At 37.7% G+C, this 18,327-nt stretch overlaps 1 protein-coding gene across 15 annotated transcripts in view; it reads right to left on the bottom strand.

Annotated features, from left to right (window-relative positions):
• Nucleotides 1–18,327, bottom strand: part of TENM3 (teneurin transmembrane protein 3) — a 403,572-nt gene that overhangs the window by 52,264 nt on the left and 332,981 nt on the right. For 10 of the 15 annotated variants that reach the window (XM_071743228.1, XM_071743230.1, XM_071743233.1 and 7 more), the window contains 5 exons: nt 12,479–12,505; nt 9,751–9,897; nt 3,232–3,448; nt 2,097–2,216; nt 657–918 (listed from right to left, as the gene is read on the bottom strand). In XM_071743228.1, coding sequence (XP_071599329.1) covers nt 657–918; nt 2,097–2,216; nt 3,232–3,448; nt 9,751–9,897; nt 12,479–12,505 — 773 coding nt within the window. The remainder of the gene's footprint in view (nt 1–656; nt 919–2,096; nt 2,217–3,231; nt 3,449–9,750; nt 9,898–12,478; nt 12,506–18,327) is intronic. The other 5 variants (XM_071743231.1, XM_071743232.1, XM_071743243.1 and 2 more) reach the window with 1 other exon arrangement.

Genomic DNA, 18,327 nt, shown 5'->3' with positions numbered 1-18,327 from the left:
TATATTAGTGATTAGTCATTTGAGATGGAGAAATTTAATACATCTGTAGTGCAGAAAAAAACATTCCAGCCACAGCTTTTTCCCTTTAAAACAAGGTTTTGATGTTAATTTTCACTTTTGGTATCAAGAGACCTGAAGAAGCAGACTAGCACACAGTACACTGGCTTGTAAGTGCCTGTCCTCAGTGCTACAGAAAGTTATAATAGTTTATAAAATCTGAGTGTCACATTATTTATTAAGACAAAAACAGTAAATTGAACTGTATGGGTATTTCAGACATAGTGGAAAAACATAGTGGAAAAGCTTTCTCTTTTCAGTGTCTGAGCTGCAGGTCAAATAAGAAAGCAGTCAAAAAAGGTCAGATGTACTATAGTGTGTCCATTTTGATGGGTCAGTGCCTGATTGCTGAAAACATTATGTAAATTAAATGATGCAAGCAAATATAAAACCAGTCACTGGTATATGCCAAGTTTTCTTACCTTTTTTTTCAGACGCAATGTTAAAAATCATCCCATAAAATAAATAAATTGGTCTGAAAATAATCCCTTTTTGCAAATTCTTAGCACTTAGAATTATTTATTTTCAACAGTAGTTTTTACTCTTAGTACTTAGGACTAGCCTGTGATAAAATGCTATTTATTTGAAGCATGATTTACCTGTGTCTCTGGGATGATAGGACTGTCTTCAGGAGAAATTTTGAAGAAGGTGGATAAAGGGGATGACACAATAACAGGGTTTGGCCTTACAAATCCACTTAGATCACAACTGGGAATGTCATTCTCTTCCTTCTTCATAACCAGGGTATCCATAACATAAAAGACATTCCAGGGAATCCATACTGTGTGATACTGTGTCAGGAAAGGTGACCGCTCAAACACCAGAGTCAGAGAGGCACCACCATTCGCCACCAAATCAAACCTAGGAAAAAATGCCAACAGGGCCAGTCAGCAGATTCCCAAAGCCATGCACAGCCTCCATTTATTGGGTAGATACATCATTCCATTGTACTGCTCTGAAGGCAGAATGGTTTGACTAGGGACTTGGGAGAAATCAACTAAATTACATAATACTGCACTAGAAAAATGGAGAGTTTGGGATACTGTAAAGTAGGCAAGCTCTTTATCTCCTAAAGTATATAATCTTCATGTTTTACATCCAAAGAATGCATAAAGTACAACTTTGGTCAATCACTGTTTTGGTGTCTTTTATTCCCTTTATTTCATTATTATCTTACTTTTACAAGCAGCTCTTCAGTAACATGAAGTTCTACAAGGCCAAGTGCAAGGCTCTGCACCTGGGTTGAGGAAATCCCATGCACGAATACAGGTTGGGAGGAGAAAGGATTGAGGACAGCCCCGAGGAGAAGGACTTGGGGGTGATGGTGGACCAGAAGCTCAACATGAGCCATCAGTGTATTCTTGCAGCCCAGAAGACCAACCAGGTCCTGGGCTGCATCAAAAGAAGCACAGACAGCCTGTTGAGGGAGGTGATTCTCCCCCTCTGCTCTTGTGAGACCCCACATGGAGTACTGTGTCCAGTACTGAGTTCCAAACATAAGTTCTGAGTTTCCAAACATAAGAAGAACACAGAACTCCTGGAGCATTTCCAGAGGAGAGCCACTAAAATGATCAGAGGGCTGGATCACCTCCCCTATGAAGGCAGGCTGAGAGAGTTTGGGGTTGTTCAGCCTGGAGAAAAGGAGGCTCTGAGATGACCTTATAGCAGCCTTCCAGTATCTGAAGGGGGCCTACAAGAAAGTTGGGGTAGGGCTTTTTATATGTGTACAGTGAGAGGACAAGAAGAAACGGTTTCAGACTTGAAGAGGGGAGGTTTAGGTTAGACATTAGGAAGAAATTCTTTAATTTGAGGATGGTGAGATGCTGGAACAGGTTGCCCAAGGAGGCTGCGGCTGCCCCTTCCCTGGAAGTGTTCAAGACCAGGATGGATGGGGCCTTGAGCAACCTGGTCTCCCTACCCATGCAGGGGGGTTGGAACTATATAATCTTGAAGGTGCCTTCCAACCCAAACCATTCTATGATTCTGTGATAACATCATTGCAGTCATTATTATGTAAAAGTGCTTGAAAGGGAACTTACATTCCATCTTGGCGAGTGATTGTATATCCATAGTCTGGATAGTGCAGGAAGGAAACATTGACTCCTATGAGTGGTGTTCCATCAGCTGTTAATACTTGGCCCCTTATAACGGATGCAAGGCTGTGAAAAAAATGCAGCACCAAATTACAGATTTTTTTTTTCATTCTCTTTTGGATGAATATAAACCGGTATGGGAACACGCAGAGACACATCTCTACATGATATTAACTACCATTAAAAAAACATTCCTGAGATTCTGACCCTTTTATGAGTTCACATAATTTACACTGTATAAACAATTGCCTCGATGTGTACAGATAATAATTTTCTTTCAATATTATAGAGTTTAGTTGGGTTCAGTTTGACTGCACCGAGTACTAAGACCAGAAATTCACTTAAGAATTTTAAGAACTTATAAACTCTAGACTTTCCCCACTGCAAATCATACCTCTGGCAGACACTTAAAGAACAACATACTTCTCAATTAGTATCAAAGCAATCTGTAAAACTGCAGGGACTATGAAGTACAAAAATGTAAAAGAGCAATAAGGAACATTTGTGCAACAACTTTTAATCAACTGCTGTGCCCAAACACATTAATGCTGTGAAATTACTGCAAGCGCAGTAGTTCTGGAGTAAATCATCTCCCTTCACTCAGTGAGATCCCAGACACCTGTTTCCTGTTACTCGTTTATTTTTGTAGAGCACCAAATAGTTTATGCAATTATACTATCATGCACTTAACAGTTCTATTACATTAATTCATAATTTATGTTATTTGTGAGCTCTGTTTAAGAAGCACAGCTTTGCTTTTCCTTCTTAAGTGTTTTCATAGCTCTGATGTATTTCCAACTGTGCTAGCCCAAATCAACTGGTTAAATAAAGATTTAGTTAATCACTAATGAAGGGCCATGTTAGAATACAAGCAAGTACCTTCTGCAACCTACTGGCAATTTGAATTTTACAGGAAATAAAGTTTGCACAAAATAAGCAACTTGACAGATAAAGAAAAAAAGTCTCTGCTAAAAGACCACACCATGAAATACACAGTCACAGTGGATCTTTTCTTAAACATGAAACTCACACACTCTTCAATTTCTTTGGTATTCAGGAGTAGATGACAAGTCATTCTTACCTCTTATTAAAAGGACTTTCCCCAGGTATGACATGAGTGCTGTCTGCTCCAATTAGAAAACTGATCCGGTCATAAAATGCTTTGGCAGCTTGCTGAGAGGGTGACTGTTGGCTTTGACTGATAATATCTTGGGGATCAGGTAGTCCACGACAATAAGGCTGGTTTTGGCAAGAACTCTGCAAACAGCAGTCAGGATCCATGCAGTCAGCTAGCCCATCTGTTGGCAGAAAGTCACACAAATGAACAAACCCTTCCTCCTGCCCCTTTGCGTGTGACTGGATCAGCCACCAAAGAGATTAAAAAACTTATGTAATATGAAAGAATACCAAGAATTAAAATTGTAGTGAATTCACTTTCAATTAAGAAAAGAGTTTGTTTCCACTGAGTTCTTAAACCATCATGGAAATCCATGCAAGCTGATTACTCTAACTATCATGTATAAATTAAACCTATTTATTTGATACTTTTCTAAAAACATGCTGAACAAACCAGAAAATGAAGGCACTCAGGCTCTGCATACACTGTCAACTTATAAATATTAAACATTTTAGGTTGGTATAAGTAGCTTTTATCTGGGGTTATTTGGCTTGCTAGAGAAAAGAAACAAGGAACTCCACTGTGCTGTTTTCCTGAAGTCTTTTAGCATATCTGTGCTGCAAGTAGATTTAAATATTTCACATTTATCAAGGTAGATACCTTTATACCTTGGCAGAAAGATTTTATTCCTAGTGGCAAAGGCAATTTCCACAACTATTTTGCATAAAAATGTATGAGAGAACAATATCTGTATTTAACATTTAGATTTTATATATTCTGAATGAACTGGTGGGGAATGCTGGCCAGTATAAACAAGATTTAAACACGTGGGTGGTTTTATGCTTATGTGATGAAATACTCTCATAAAACGAGCATTAGATCTGCCACAAAACTGGAAATCTAATTTGGTGAAAGATTAAAATCAAGATCAAATTGATAACTACTAATTTGCTGTAAATAGAACCACAAGGAAAATGAACCTGGAAATGTCAGTTACGGAAAGTTTCTGGGTGAATGTAATGTGGTATCACATAGCTGCTAATTGTTTCCCCTAAAGAACAGCAAGACTGAAATAGTTCAAACATTTTATTATTCCATTTAGAGAGGAAGGTAGCTTGCTGCTCTAAACCAAAAAACATACTAGTGCAGCACTTGGAGGAAGCTCATGCATGGCTGCTTCTCTCACAAAAGAATCTAGCTTTAGAGTAAAACTTCTTTCTGAAGGGAAAAATATAAATCCATTTTTGTTCAGTCATATGTTGAAAGAGTGTAAGTAAACAGAGATCTTCTAAAGGCACCCCTCTAAAGATTGCTGTGCTACGTGGATCAGTTAGAGGACTGACAAAATAGCAAAGGACTAGGATTTCTATTCTTTTGCACATCTACAATTCTTATTTGACTTGGCTGACATGGAAGTCAGTTCAGGTAAATAAAACGGATAAAAAAGTCATCATTAAGACTATCAAAGTTTAAATTTTCTTAAGAGAATAAAAAAACCTTGATTTTTCCTGGTATGAAGATATGCTAGAGGGTCATGTTGCCATTCAAGATAGAACTCAAAATACTGGAGAAATGGTCGGACAGAACCCTCATGCAGTTCCACAAAGAGAAGTGTAAAGTCTTTCACCTGGGGAGGAACAAGGCCCTGCACCAACACATGCTGGGGGACAACTGGCTGCAAGGCACCTTTGTGAAGAAGGGTTTAGAAGTCCTGGTGGACATCAAATTGAACATGAACCAGCAACATGCACTTGAAGCAAAGAAGGTGCCAATGACATCCTGGGGTGCATTTAGTAGGAGTGTTGCCTCCCTGCTGGTCAAAGGGGATGATCCTTTCCCTCTGCTCAGCACTAGTGAGGCCACACCTGGAGGTCTGTGTGGCAGGCTTGGACCAGCAAAAGGACAAGAGACAATGGGCACAGTCTGAAAAAAAAAAGGAATTCTGTCTAAACATCAGAAAAAAAAATTTTATTGAGAAAGTGGTTGGACATAGAAGCAGGTTGCCTGGGGAAGTTGTGGAATCTCCATCCTTGGAGATACTCAGAACCCAACTGGACATGGCAACGTACTCTAGTTGACTCTGCTTTGAGCCTGGGTGGGATAAGATGATTTCTAGAGGTCTTTCCAACCTCAAATAGTCTTCTGACTCTTGTGATTTTCTAGTCTAACTCTTGTACAATATGAACTTCTTTCCAAGCTGAAGTACTGACTTCCCTTGCTGGTTTTAACTCTAGAAGCCTGGATCAGTGTCAAAGCTGAGGGTACTGATGGTTAAAAGCATAGTTGTGGGGTTTTCTATTTCTGTATGGTCTCCCAGGCAATATCTGGTGCAGCTGCCAAAGACACGCTCAAATTTCGTCATTCATCTTTGTTAGTTTATAGAAAGGAAATGTACATCTGGAGTATAGTCTGCAGGTCATAAAACTGCATGAGATTGACACTTTCTGAACTAATCAGCTGGAAATGCATTTTTACAAGCCTCTCCGCTAACATCAATCAGAGAAAGAATCTCATTTTCACCAGCCAAGATACAGAGATACGCTGTTTGTTATTTTTCTGTGGAGTTTATCAGCAACTTGCCCAGGCGAGTGACGGATGGTTATGAATCTGGTTCTTTATAACTTGAGAAAACATTTTTCATTCTTTCTCTGTACTTACGTGGCTAGAGCTATCTAGTACTGCTAAGCTGAGTACTCTATTGCACTTTGTGAAGTACAGTAAAATTTCCTTTCTAAAATGGCTCTGCAAAATTATTGATGAATTTTGTTTGGGCTGAAAAAGATGAGGCTGAGCTCAACACTGGCTTATCAGTTATACATGACTGATATATGGTTGTGAAATTATGAAGAAAATAAAAACTCCTATAGCCAGCTGGACAATCCTTATCAGCCTCACAAGGCTAATCTGTATCTTTTTGTTCTAGATACAGAGTGGTTCTTCTCTATATAGAAGACGTAGTGACCACTTTATTGTTTTCTTTCTCAAAAGCTAGCTGTCAAAACTTTAAGTACTGTAAGTTTTCCTTTTGCTGCAAAATGCACATAATTGAAATGGAGAATGGGCTGGTGATATAATTGCTTACTTAGCAAGACGAATAAAACCCTCAAAACATTAAATGAGAGGAGTTAAGACTGTGAATTAACACTTGGATGTCTAAAACCTAAGATGCATCACTTGGGGTGTTTTCTTTTGAATGGAATTAGAAGGGGTTGCACGAAACTGCTGGAAGGAAGAAAAATAGAGCAACAAAAGAAGTCCTGGACACAAAATCTGCCAGTGTCAAGGGGATGTTCTCACCAAGGACTTACATAAATCATATTCCTGATTAATGAACTGATTATATTTTTAGACAACAAAATATCTCCACAAAGTGAAATTTTGTGCCTACATTGGAATAATAGTTTTTGAGCTATGATGCTGGCCATCCCACCAGGATGGTTTCAGTGACCATGGCACACTAAGGCAAGAAACTAGAAAGAAAAAAAACCTGTATTAGCAAATCTCAGTTATCCCCACATAGTTCTTATTACAAGAGGCTATATGAGTAGACTTGATTACAGACACCAACACTTACTGCCTGCAGAAGCAGCTGGTCGGAAAAGCCACAAAACCAGAAATAGTCCTTGATGTAAAACAAAAGCTGAATAATAATGTAAAGTGTTGAAGCACAAACCAGAGAACATGAGCATACCACTGCCTAATTCAGGCACAAACTTCCTGGAATTTTCTGAGCTTGGGTATTCTTGTACTTAGTAACCCTTCTGACATGCAGAACATTCTGTGCAAGTACTTTCCTACTTAATTAGCAGTCCACTAATATACCAAAGAAAATACCAGTTCACTTTTGCCCTATTATATTCTTTTGCTAAGCATTTGCTGTTAGCCTCTATCACAGAAAAGGCTCTGGTTTGGCTAATCCTTAGGCTGAATTTGTTCCAACCTGTGACAATGCTTATCAGGAGCAGGCTATCCTAGGCTATGCAAGTAATTACTAAAATACAGTAGTGCTAAGTAAGCTTTGCATTATTGCAGTATTTATTTTCATGTTCTTAATAAAAGAATATTAAACTCCTGCTGGTGGAAACATGTAACTACTCTAAGTAACTGGACAGGAGCTGATAAAAAGCAAACTTAGCAAAGGAATCTCTTCAAGAAAGACCTACCTAAACTGAAGTGTAAACATGAATGAAAGAAGTAGCATACAGTGTTACTAATGAAATAAATTTATATTAATATATGCAACATTTTATCCAGTGTAGGATAAAACAGACATATTTACAACAGTTTATCAATTACATAACAACCAAGATTACAACTGAGACTACTGCAATAATAATCACACTACCTGCAGTCATTGGTATAAGTTCAGCACAGGTGCTCAGATAATCTAATTTCCTGCAACAAACAAATAAAGCAGAGACATCCTTGTGACATTCCCTGTAGCTGTCTGGAATTTGAATGGCTTGCTCAAGAGATTAGTGGGCTGATTGCAGGTACGCTTGGAAAGGGAAGAAATACTGCTTCTCTTTCCAGGTAGGTTTCTGGCAAACAAATTATTTTCCCAGTTTTGTTGGTATGCTTCCAATTTTTAATTTAATTTAATTTAATTCTTGTGTTTTAACCCTTTTCCTCAGCCACTACTCACAAAGACTGAAGTGATTATGCTCTTTACTGAAGCATACACATTTTTAAAAATAACGTTCACTGAAAGAGAAATGCCAGTGACACTACATAGGTCACTCATGGCAAAAAAATTATTTGGCCAATCTCTTCCTCATACATAGCTGCATAGCATCTGTAAAGGAGAGAAAAAAAAACGAGAGAAAAAAAGCACAACAAAATACTAGCATTAGATTTTTTTCTCCAATATTGTTCTTTCTTCTTGAACTTTAAGTCATCCTATTAGATCCTTCTGCTCCAATTCCTTGTTCCATTTTCTCTTTTCCTCACAAACAGCTACTATTGTTTTTAGTCTGAAGCAGCATCTTCTTTTCTCTTGCTGTCTTTATGTGCATTCCTCTTCACTTGCCCCTCTTCTTTCTATTGCTCCATTGTCTGATTTTAACTCGCCCTCTGATATATCATGCCCTTCTATTATCTTTAACATTTACCCAACCTGTTTTAGGGTATTAGTGGGTTTTCAGCTTTTTCCCCCTATACGATCAATTTTTTTCCCTCCAAGTTGCTTATGCTCTAGTTTGTTGTCCTCCTAGCTCTGTTTTCTTGCCTGCTCATTTCTCTTTCTTCCTTAGGCTCATAATCCCTCAGCCCACCTGAATTTAATTCCCCAAACAGCCCACCTCTACATGGATATACTATGGCTCATCATTCCTCTTGCTCCCTTTCTACATTGAGGAATTCAGCTTCACACTTAGCACAGGCAGCGTAAGCCACATTGCATCAGATTCTTTAGGTCCCTAAATGTTCCAAATTTACTCAAAATACACAACATGTAACAAAGAAGAATGACAAATCAAATGACGTTTAGAGTAAGAAACTGCAGCACTGTTTTAGCTGTTATTTAATTTCCTTGGGAAGTACATGTGGCTGTTATTTATAGTTTGTGATATCTAAGATCCCAACCACTGTCGGGATGAGAGCAATTGCAAAGCAAACGCAGTCTAAAGCTGAAAAACAAAGTCAGGGATGACTTTATCATCATCCAGAGGCCCTAATGGAGCTTCTTATCTCTGCTCTGAATCTGAAGGTATTTAACAAAAGGAGTTGATGAGAGAAGGGGAAGACAGATAGACAATAAAAGCATTATGCTGATCTAATATTTGACTGCATTCACATTTAATCTTGTTTTTATGTGCTTTTTTCTCTGTGACTCTGGAGTCATGCCAATGTCCCAGCTCCTTCCTACCTTCCCTCCCCTACAATGATGATTGCAGATTGATTCCTTAAGTCAACACTTCTGCCTGCATCTTGCTGCAGATTGTTACCTGTCACCTGAATGGCAGACGGAGGGAAAGCAAGCCAAAAAACTCAGACTTCTGGGAGCACCCTGTCAGTTATCTGATCTTTCACAGACTGTGGAGGGATAGGATCTCAGTAGACTGAGCAACCAACTGTTTCCAGCAGTAATATTATAGGTTAAAATGTAAACTCCCTGTCTGGCCTTTTCTCTTGGGATAAGTTCCTTGTGAGGTCACTGAAAATTTGAACTCCTTTCTTTTCTTCCCCCTCCACTACAGTACACCGAGTTGAAACTACATTTTGTTCCAGTATAAAAGAACACTGCAGGGAAAATAACATGACACCCATCATTTTCTATGTACGTATCTCACCTGACATAAGCATCTTGTAAGGTTTTGCTGATATACCATATAAAAGCACCGAATACCACAGCATATCCACACAGGCACGAGAACTAAAAAGACATGCGTGGTTCTCATGGCAGTATTTAATCACCCAACAGTAAAATCTCCAGTTCCTCAGTATGTTCTTCCCCGTGTCCAAGATCCAGCTGGTATATCTTACCTCCTTCGTTGTCCTTACTGTCAGTGCAGAGAGTTTCCATGGCCACGTCACAGCCAGCTCCCCTCCATCCTGGCTGGCAGACGCAGTGCCAGCCGTTCTGGTCCAGCGTGCACCTCCCATTGCTGTTGCACAAGCCAGGGCAGCCCTCTGTTGAAACAGACAAAGAAGAAAAACCACAAGTGGTTTAAATACTGCAATTATATTTAGAAAGAAAAAAAAAATACAAACAAGGGACACTTACTGGGAACAGGCCTTAAGAACAGCACAAATACTGTAATTGCACATGGAGTGGAACAGCAACATTACCTGGGAATGTAATTCTTAACAAAGTGGCATCTTTCATTGGCCTGACACTTGAGACACCACTTACCTGTACAGGCAGGAAATAAATGCCCCAATCCTCTAAATACCTGCAGGCCAGACAAAATTAAGTTTGTTTTTTTCATTTTTAAAATTCTTGTAATTATTTTTTTTTAATTTTTCTTTTTTTTTTTTTTTTTTTTTTTTTTTTGGCAGAGTACGAGAAATGAGTGCATAGTGCAAATACAGCTGTGCAAAACTATACATTTTTCTGTGCTCATAGAATAGATCACCATTTGCTCTATGCAGTATTGGTTACTGGTGCAAATATTGAAGCGCCCTGTTACTATGAACAAATCCCTCCAAATTCTTAAGTAGGAAAATGGGTATGATTTTAGGCACACATTAAAGGGAACGTTAACTTTATCTGGTCTCAGAGTTGCCGTATATTCATGTGAAATTACAGTGGATTAAATAACTGCACAAAGTATAGGCCAGTTTTAATGACTATACTTTATGCCAAAAATACATTCCTTTTCACAGAATAAGCAAAGCCCGGGAAATAGTGAAGCAGCTCAGCATCTATTCTAACAAACATTAGGATTCAGGCTGCATACGGATGGGACAGGACCAACAGGATTTCCAACTAAATGTAATAGCTGTGCGTATTTGATTACTTAGGACGGACAAAATGAAATACCAGAAGGACCACAATAAAACATTGATAGACTGAACAAAAACACGGTAGTGACGTGCTTCAAGACAGATAGCAGAGAGTGATTTTTTGTGACAATCTCCCTAAGGCTTTTGTGCTGTTACCTTTATATCCTATCTTGTCTGCTTTTATGGCCAAGGAGGGAAAATTTGGGAAACAATTAAAAGAATTTAATATATCCAAAATCGATAATTGTTTTCAGTCTAACATTGCATTAAAAAAAAACAGTATCTGTCACTTCCTATTGATGAAATCTGGCATGCAGCCAACATGATCTGTATGAGGATGACAGCACTATAAATATGTAGATTTTGGTGTTCCTTATCTGTGACTGTGATAAGACACTGACAGAAAGAAGTACAGATATGGAATTAAGTATCCGATGAGAAGGCGGCTACAAATCAGATCTTTTTGGACATATTTTAAAATTTTAAGTACAACTTTTATCCAAAAAAGCTAAGTAATAGGCTAAACACTTCTTCACTCTGTAGAACTTCTATTTTTGTGAACTAATCTACTGATCCAATTTGGTTAAGTTTAGTTGAGCATAGAAAAAGTCTTTCAGAAGTAACAGTCTATTTTTTTCCTCTAAAGACTATTGAATTTACTGACTCCTTTCAACCATGTATTTCCAAATTACAAATGTTCCCAGAAAAAAAGTTATAAAGGGTTCTTCACTGTTGTCAAATTACTCTTTGAAAGCAGAGAATCAGGAAAACCTCTTGTGAGGAAGTATGGTGATGCTACAGTTGTGGATATTGTGCCATCATGGTAGGCTGAGGTTACACTTACTACTCTAATTCCTTCAGACTGTAGCTGCTAAAAGGATTTGTTGAGGTACTGAGCTATTTCTTTTTTTCCTTAATCTTTCTTCTGTTCAATACATGGAAGACTTGCATATTTAATTGCAACACTAACAGTGTTTTAGGAGTCAGTAGGGTACACTCAAGACTTATTGTGTGAAAGCCTGGATATTGCCATGACTATTGCCATATTCTAATGAAAAAAACACAAATAAGGAATAGAGAAAGATACTCAGGGAAAGAGGGATAGGAATATTTTAAACATTTCTCTAAATAAATTTTTCACCATAACTGAAGATACAAGAATCTTTGCTGTTTCATGTTAGGCTTTTGCATCCTTGAATCTTGTAATTAAAAAGGTTGTATAGAGTATACAAGCTTTTTCTACCTTTATACAAAATACAAGTCATAATTTGCTATAGATTTGCAACATTCAGATAAACAAAAGCTTAAAAGCCTGGGGTAACCTATTGGTTCCTCTATATATAAGCACACATATCTGTAATTAATTTCTTTTTAGAACTGAAACTTGTTCTGTGACAAGAGTATCACTTTGCTTTGTTTCCTGAACATTTGCAGTTTTGTAGGTAGAGATCCAATGACAAAACTGATGAAGAAAAAGCATAAAACAGCAAATGGATACTATCTTCAGTTTTTGGTACAAACAAAATTTAACACATGCATACAGGTTGTGTATCAACGTATAATTACTGATAAAATGTTATTATATAACATAAGCAAGATATAGTTTTTATTTTGAGACGAGTTGAAAGTCATATGATTTAAATCTCTAATCCATGGAATGTATGTACGAGAATTCTTTTGCTCACACTAGTATGTTTGTAACTCTATATTCATATAAAAGAAGAACATGTAGGTATAGGCATGTCAAAGAGCAAATATACAGTACCTTTCACTATCTTATCCAAATAGTGAGCTTGAGAATTAAAAAGAAAAAAAAAAACAAAAAAACAGACAGACATTTCAGAAGTGTCACATAAAACAAGAATTGTTCAGAATTCACATGCAAATCAAGCAGGTGCACCTGACATGAGAGATCTTACATTACAAAATGAAAATGTATTTAAAAGCCTTTGAAAATGAAAGAAATTCTCTTTTCAGCAAACATCTATCATGATTCAATGAAACTTTTAGACAGGAGGTCTGCAGAAAGAAGAGATGCTACCTTTCTGACACTCTTTTTCTTCTCACTTTTCTTCACATGCTTTGATTTTTATGCATAACAAATATATAATCAAAGCTAGTTAAAAAATTCAATTTTCAACACAATGTAAGAGTAATTACTTAGCTTGTGAGCTTTATAACACTGACCATACTGAAAGATTTTTGATTTGCAGGTCACATACGACTGATAGCACAACCAGCACACTATTCTAATTCCAAGTGGATTAACAGGATTTTTAGGAGGAATAATTTTCTTCTGATTCAGTTTACCCACAGATATTCTTCTGAGTACATTCACCAATTATGTAAAATAAGTTAGTATATGTGGGGTGGGGGAGGGTGTAGTGGGGTCAGTAGCATGTGGATCCCTTTCATTTGGAAAAACATGAAAATCAAACTTAGGGTTTAGATGTCTGGAACTATGTAACACGGTATAGCCAAGAATAGCAAGATTTTTTTTTTTTCCATAAGTTAACACACATAAAATTTCACAAAAATTTGAGGCAGATGGATGAATGACAGAAAGCACAAGATGGACTAAAAGCAGCAGGTCCTAGTTTTAGTACATGACACACAGCAGAGATAGGTTCTATGTTACCTCCTTACTTTCAGGAAACAGAAATCAATTGCAGTTGTGTTAAAGGGATTGATGTCATTTAGCAAGACCATGTAGGACAGACACCATTGCTGGCTACCAAACCCGGCCACCTGCTATTATAGTGGGATGCACCAAGTGGAATCAACAATGTTGGATTCAATCCCCTGGTTTTGATGTAGACAACATCTCTTGACAGAGCCCTTATGGGCTCTTGTACTTTCAAATATGACCTTTCCTAAATTCCTGCTGGATGATGGTCCCAGTCTGGGACCTGCTGTTAACCCTCAACTTTGTTTACTGGATGGGTAAGAAAAACATTTCCAAACATGGCATCTCCTCCTGTTTGAATCAATGGGAAAAAGCTCTTCCTGTGCCCAAGGAAGAAGGGGATAAGATACAAAGTCTCCTAGAAGCCACAATCACTGCTATGACTAAGATGTGGAAACTTTCTAGTCCTTTTCTTTCAGAAAGTGTCAGGTGTCTATTGCACAGTCATTGGTGGGTTTCCCCCCCCTCTATTATAGAAAGGTTAAAGGGAGACAAAGTAAGAAGAAAACATCAATTACAGAACATTTAGAACAGCAGCAACAAACTAAGTAGCTTTTCACATTAACCACAAACAAAAAGAAAAACGATACAGCTGCATTTCAGGGTGGATCAAATTCTTCTGTTACTCATCCAGCATAATTCCTCTTGTCCTACACAGCTGCTCTTAGAACACAGTGTAGTACGTGTGGAGGAAAAACCAAGCTTTAATCCATAATATGGAAGCAATTAGGTCTGTCTGGGGAATGCTTCTGTCCACCAGCGAAACATTAAATGCCTCTAAAAATGTCGGGATAGGTAAAAAGACAGAATATAAAAACCCTCCCAGGCAACTGAAAATAGTCTCCGTAATCCCCGATCCCCACATGCTATTTCCTTTCAGAAATCCAATCTGCATTAAAAAAAAAAGGATTCAGAAATTGCTCTTAGATTTTTTTGCATACCATAGTCTTACAGGAAGTCAGTTCCAGACCATAAACTCATAATGCTCAGAAAACAAGTTCTAACTTCCAGCATCCTTTTACCAAGGATCAGTTGATACAAAGGACAAGGTCTGAAACTATTTTGGTTAACTTGCTGCACCTTAGAGGAATCAAAAGGAAAACGAGTGACCAAAGATAGTGTGATTTTGCAGTGAAGCTATCCTCCTTATCTCCAAGGCACTTCAAGAGAAACAGGAATAAACCCAACTTTGTGTAGCAGTACAAAATATGAGCCTTTCCCTCTCTCCATAGAGAATACTAGGGGAGATTTGGACCACTTCAGTAGGATGAAGCATCTCAGCAGGTGCTCCTTGGTAAGATATTTATACATCTGGCACATGGAGGTTATGTTAAGTCCTTGAAAAGTCTTATTATAGACCAGACAATATACCTACAGGGTTTTCTTTACAGTGTTTAAAACTATTAGATTTAAATTCTTGGTATTATTTAAATAGAGTAGAGGGATTTCATATATGTCCATATGGAATGAAGAAAACAAAAAATAAAGATGCAAGATCTGTACATTTTCTAGGATGGTCAAAATCCAAGAATTTGTAAATGGAGTACAAAATTCATACACTTCATATATGTCTAAATGGACTGGAGAAAACAAAAAATGAAGATATAAAATGTGTACATCTTCTAGGATAGTCAAAATCCAAGATGGTGTGGGTGGAGCTCACAATTCATACAACATGAAATATAAAGGGTGTTATCCATGTCTGTGGATAATTATATAAACATGGGGCAGATTAATGTATCTTACAAAGAACTGACAACAGTCAGGCAAGGTCACATTTAACACGGCGTATTTCATAACCAGTCAGAACCTACACATTTTTTCTTCCCATTTAATGTGTCCCATTAGTTTCCTATCAGAGATGTAAGTCAATATCTTCCTTAGATTATTCATATGCTATTTCCTCCAGGTATGACAGAATAGCCACCGAATAAAAGTACATATTAAATCCATTTATCCCAATCAGCTCCTGTTTAAATCAGCATGAGTCATACACCCACTGATTTGATGTTCCTTAATTGGCACTTATAACACTGCTTTATTCTGATTATTCTGTCATAAACGATTATAACAGCGACATGATTCTAAATACTATATAGCAAATTTACATTTCTATTAGTTTACATTATTATCCTCCACCAGTCATCTTCACCCATCACAATCTTTGTAACCTGTACACTAGACTACAGCATGCCATATATTTTTTGTATGGTATATATAGTCCTATTACAGTCTCTACTCATAACAGCTCCACAAGAATAATGTTACTTTGCTGTAACAGCAGAATTTGACTTCATAGCACCACCAGAAGTGAAGCAAAAATACAAAAGAATGTGACTAAAGGTGTACCAATCAAAGTCTGCCTAAATTAAGAATTAGTTTTAAGGTTTGCTGCTTCCTCCACCTTTAAAGCATGCGCTTAACCCCTGCCTCCGCTCCACTAATACTAATTTATTCCTTCCTGACTGCCTTACAGCCTTTCCCTCTGAAAGAAAAGACAAAGGGTTGTAAGTTACCCAAAAATTTAGGCAATACCAGGTTTATTGCTACCTGTGCAATTTTTATACTCTTCCTTTATCAATGTCCTCATCCAGCACTCACGCTCCTATGAGCAGGGAAGGGCTGATGCCATCGTAGCAGGCACACCACGCTGACTTAAGCAAAGAATTAACTTTTCTTATAGACTTTACTATTACCTTCCTCCAAAAATCAAAATTATGTAGCACAGTACCTTCACACTACTGGTGTAAGCCAAGTCTCTCATTTTACAGGTAGGTAGCCAAGGCATAGAAAGACTAACATAAAGTCTTCGCCTGTTTGCTTGCAGATACCTATGATGTGATTTTCCAGAATAACTATAATTATATAGGATTTCATACATGAACCAGCATTTTAGCAATTCACCCACAAGAGAGTCAGGCCCCCAGAAAATGAAGAATGGCCAGAGGACAGTCTTTTTAAGTTTGCCTTTGTGAATGATTAACAGAAAATACGTTGTGTAAGCAAGAGTGGAATTCTTAATTAGGACATCACCATGTCCACCAGTATCTGGCAAAATTAAGTAGAATTTGTGCATGACACAATCCTTCACAGCCTTGCAACATTCTTAAATCAGATCCATCAGATGCAGAGGGAAACATAGTTAAAGACAGCATCATTGCTTTTACAATTGTACATCTATGCTATAATATGTATCTTCTGTTACATCATATAATGATAATGACATACAACAGTGTTGTCTTCTTTCTTCCTAACTTTATGTTCTTCATTTTGCAACTTTACTAATGTCCTTTTAGCATAGTTTTTTTTTTGGCACTTGCAAGCTGTCAAATCCCATGCCTATAAAGTAAAGAAGTCAAAAAAAAAAAAAAAAAAAAAAAAAGATTCCACTCTCAGACATTGGTTTTTTTTCATGATGAACAACAGGAAAGCTTAGATGAACAACCTACACTTCTGCCATTTGTGCTATTAAGGAGTTAAGACCATTATTTCTTGCTCCCTGATTAGCCAAGCAGTAGTAGGGAATGAGGCACACACTTCAGCAGTGGTTTCACAGACACTGGTCCACAAAACAGAAACTCTGAGAGTTTCCTCACAAGCTTTAGGGAAAATACAGTTTGTGTAAACAGGTTTTTGTTCTTGGTTTGAGAGAATGGATACAGAAACCAGAGATGACGGCTCTGGCCTGACCTCTCTAACCTTTCCAAGACTCAGTCCATGGTAGTTCACTTCTCCTGACTTGGCTACCAGATCACCCTTAAACTTCTCTCATTTTCACCTCGCCAAAGTTTAACTATGATGACAATTAAAACATCTTTTGAATGTAAAATAACCCAGATATCCCTTGTGATATTTACAGCCAGTGTATTTTATCCCACCCACAGCAGACTTAAGAACACAGTGTATTGATTCCTTTAAGCATCTGCTTTTACTCTCAGTGACAAAAAAGAAAACCACGGATCTATAGGCAATTTCTGAGGGGCTCTATACCTCTACCAGAATACTTACAGGAGTCCAGAATTCATAAAATTTTAAAGCCTCTGTTCTAGCTTGTCTTCAGTGCAGTTCACTCATGTCAAATTTATCATCTGTTACAGCCTTCTCTGAGTCCACTCTGCCCCGTGCAGATGATTATTCTCACTTATGCACAGAACACAGCATTTGCTGAACTGCACCTTGCTTTTCTGCATAGCCTGTGCTATTTGTTAAAGTAATTTTAAATTCCTGTCCTGTCTTCCAGAGTGCTTGGGGGCAGCAGGCTTTGGTATCATTTGCAAACGTAATCCTCTCTATTCATCACTGAACAGTAGTGAAAGCACATGTTCTTCAACTGTAAGCAGCTCATGGTCGTCATCCTTTCTCTGAGTTTATAAGAACCTTGTCACAGACGTGCCATATGTTCAGAGCATTAATGCCAACAGAGAATGACTTACAAACACTCCTTCCTTTTGATTCTTTTTTACTCCTGAATTTCCAGCTTGCCCCTCTTGTAAAGGAAAAAACATGGATAGAAAAACAGTTTCATGCAATTTTCTTATTTTTCCTCCCTACATAGGCCACAACATAATCCTCAACCTGAAAACACATCTTCTTCTCCATTTCTGCACTCTTCTCCAGTGTTCAACTAGACCTACAGCAGAGATATCGGCTATGAAACCTGAATTCACTGTAATTCATCCCTTGCGAAAACTATACCTGTTGTTTGCAGTTGGTTCTTATTTTCAAGGGCACATACGCCCACTACCCTTTAGTTTTATTGTTCTGGAGTCCATCCCAATTTTACTCTAAAGATTTTTCCTCTATTACTGGAGAGCCACATGTATCCAGGAATAAATTGTTCAGTTGCTTTTAAGGATATAATAGATATATGAAGTTTGAGACTGCTAAAATGTTCATGAGCAGTGTTTCCTGTTTCACTTCTATTTAGC

The sequence above is a fragment of the Heliangelus exortis genome, chromosome 4 (assembly GCF_036169615.1).
Source record: "Heliangelus exortis chromosome 4, bHelExo1.hap1, whole genome shotgun sequence".
NCBI classification, from domain to species: domain Eukaryota; kingdom Metazoa; phylum Chordata; class Aves; order Apodiformes; family Trochilidae; genus Heliangelus; species Heliangelus exortis.
This window is presented reverse-complemented; position numbering and strand designations above follow the sequence as displayed.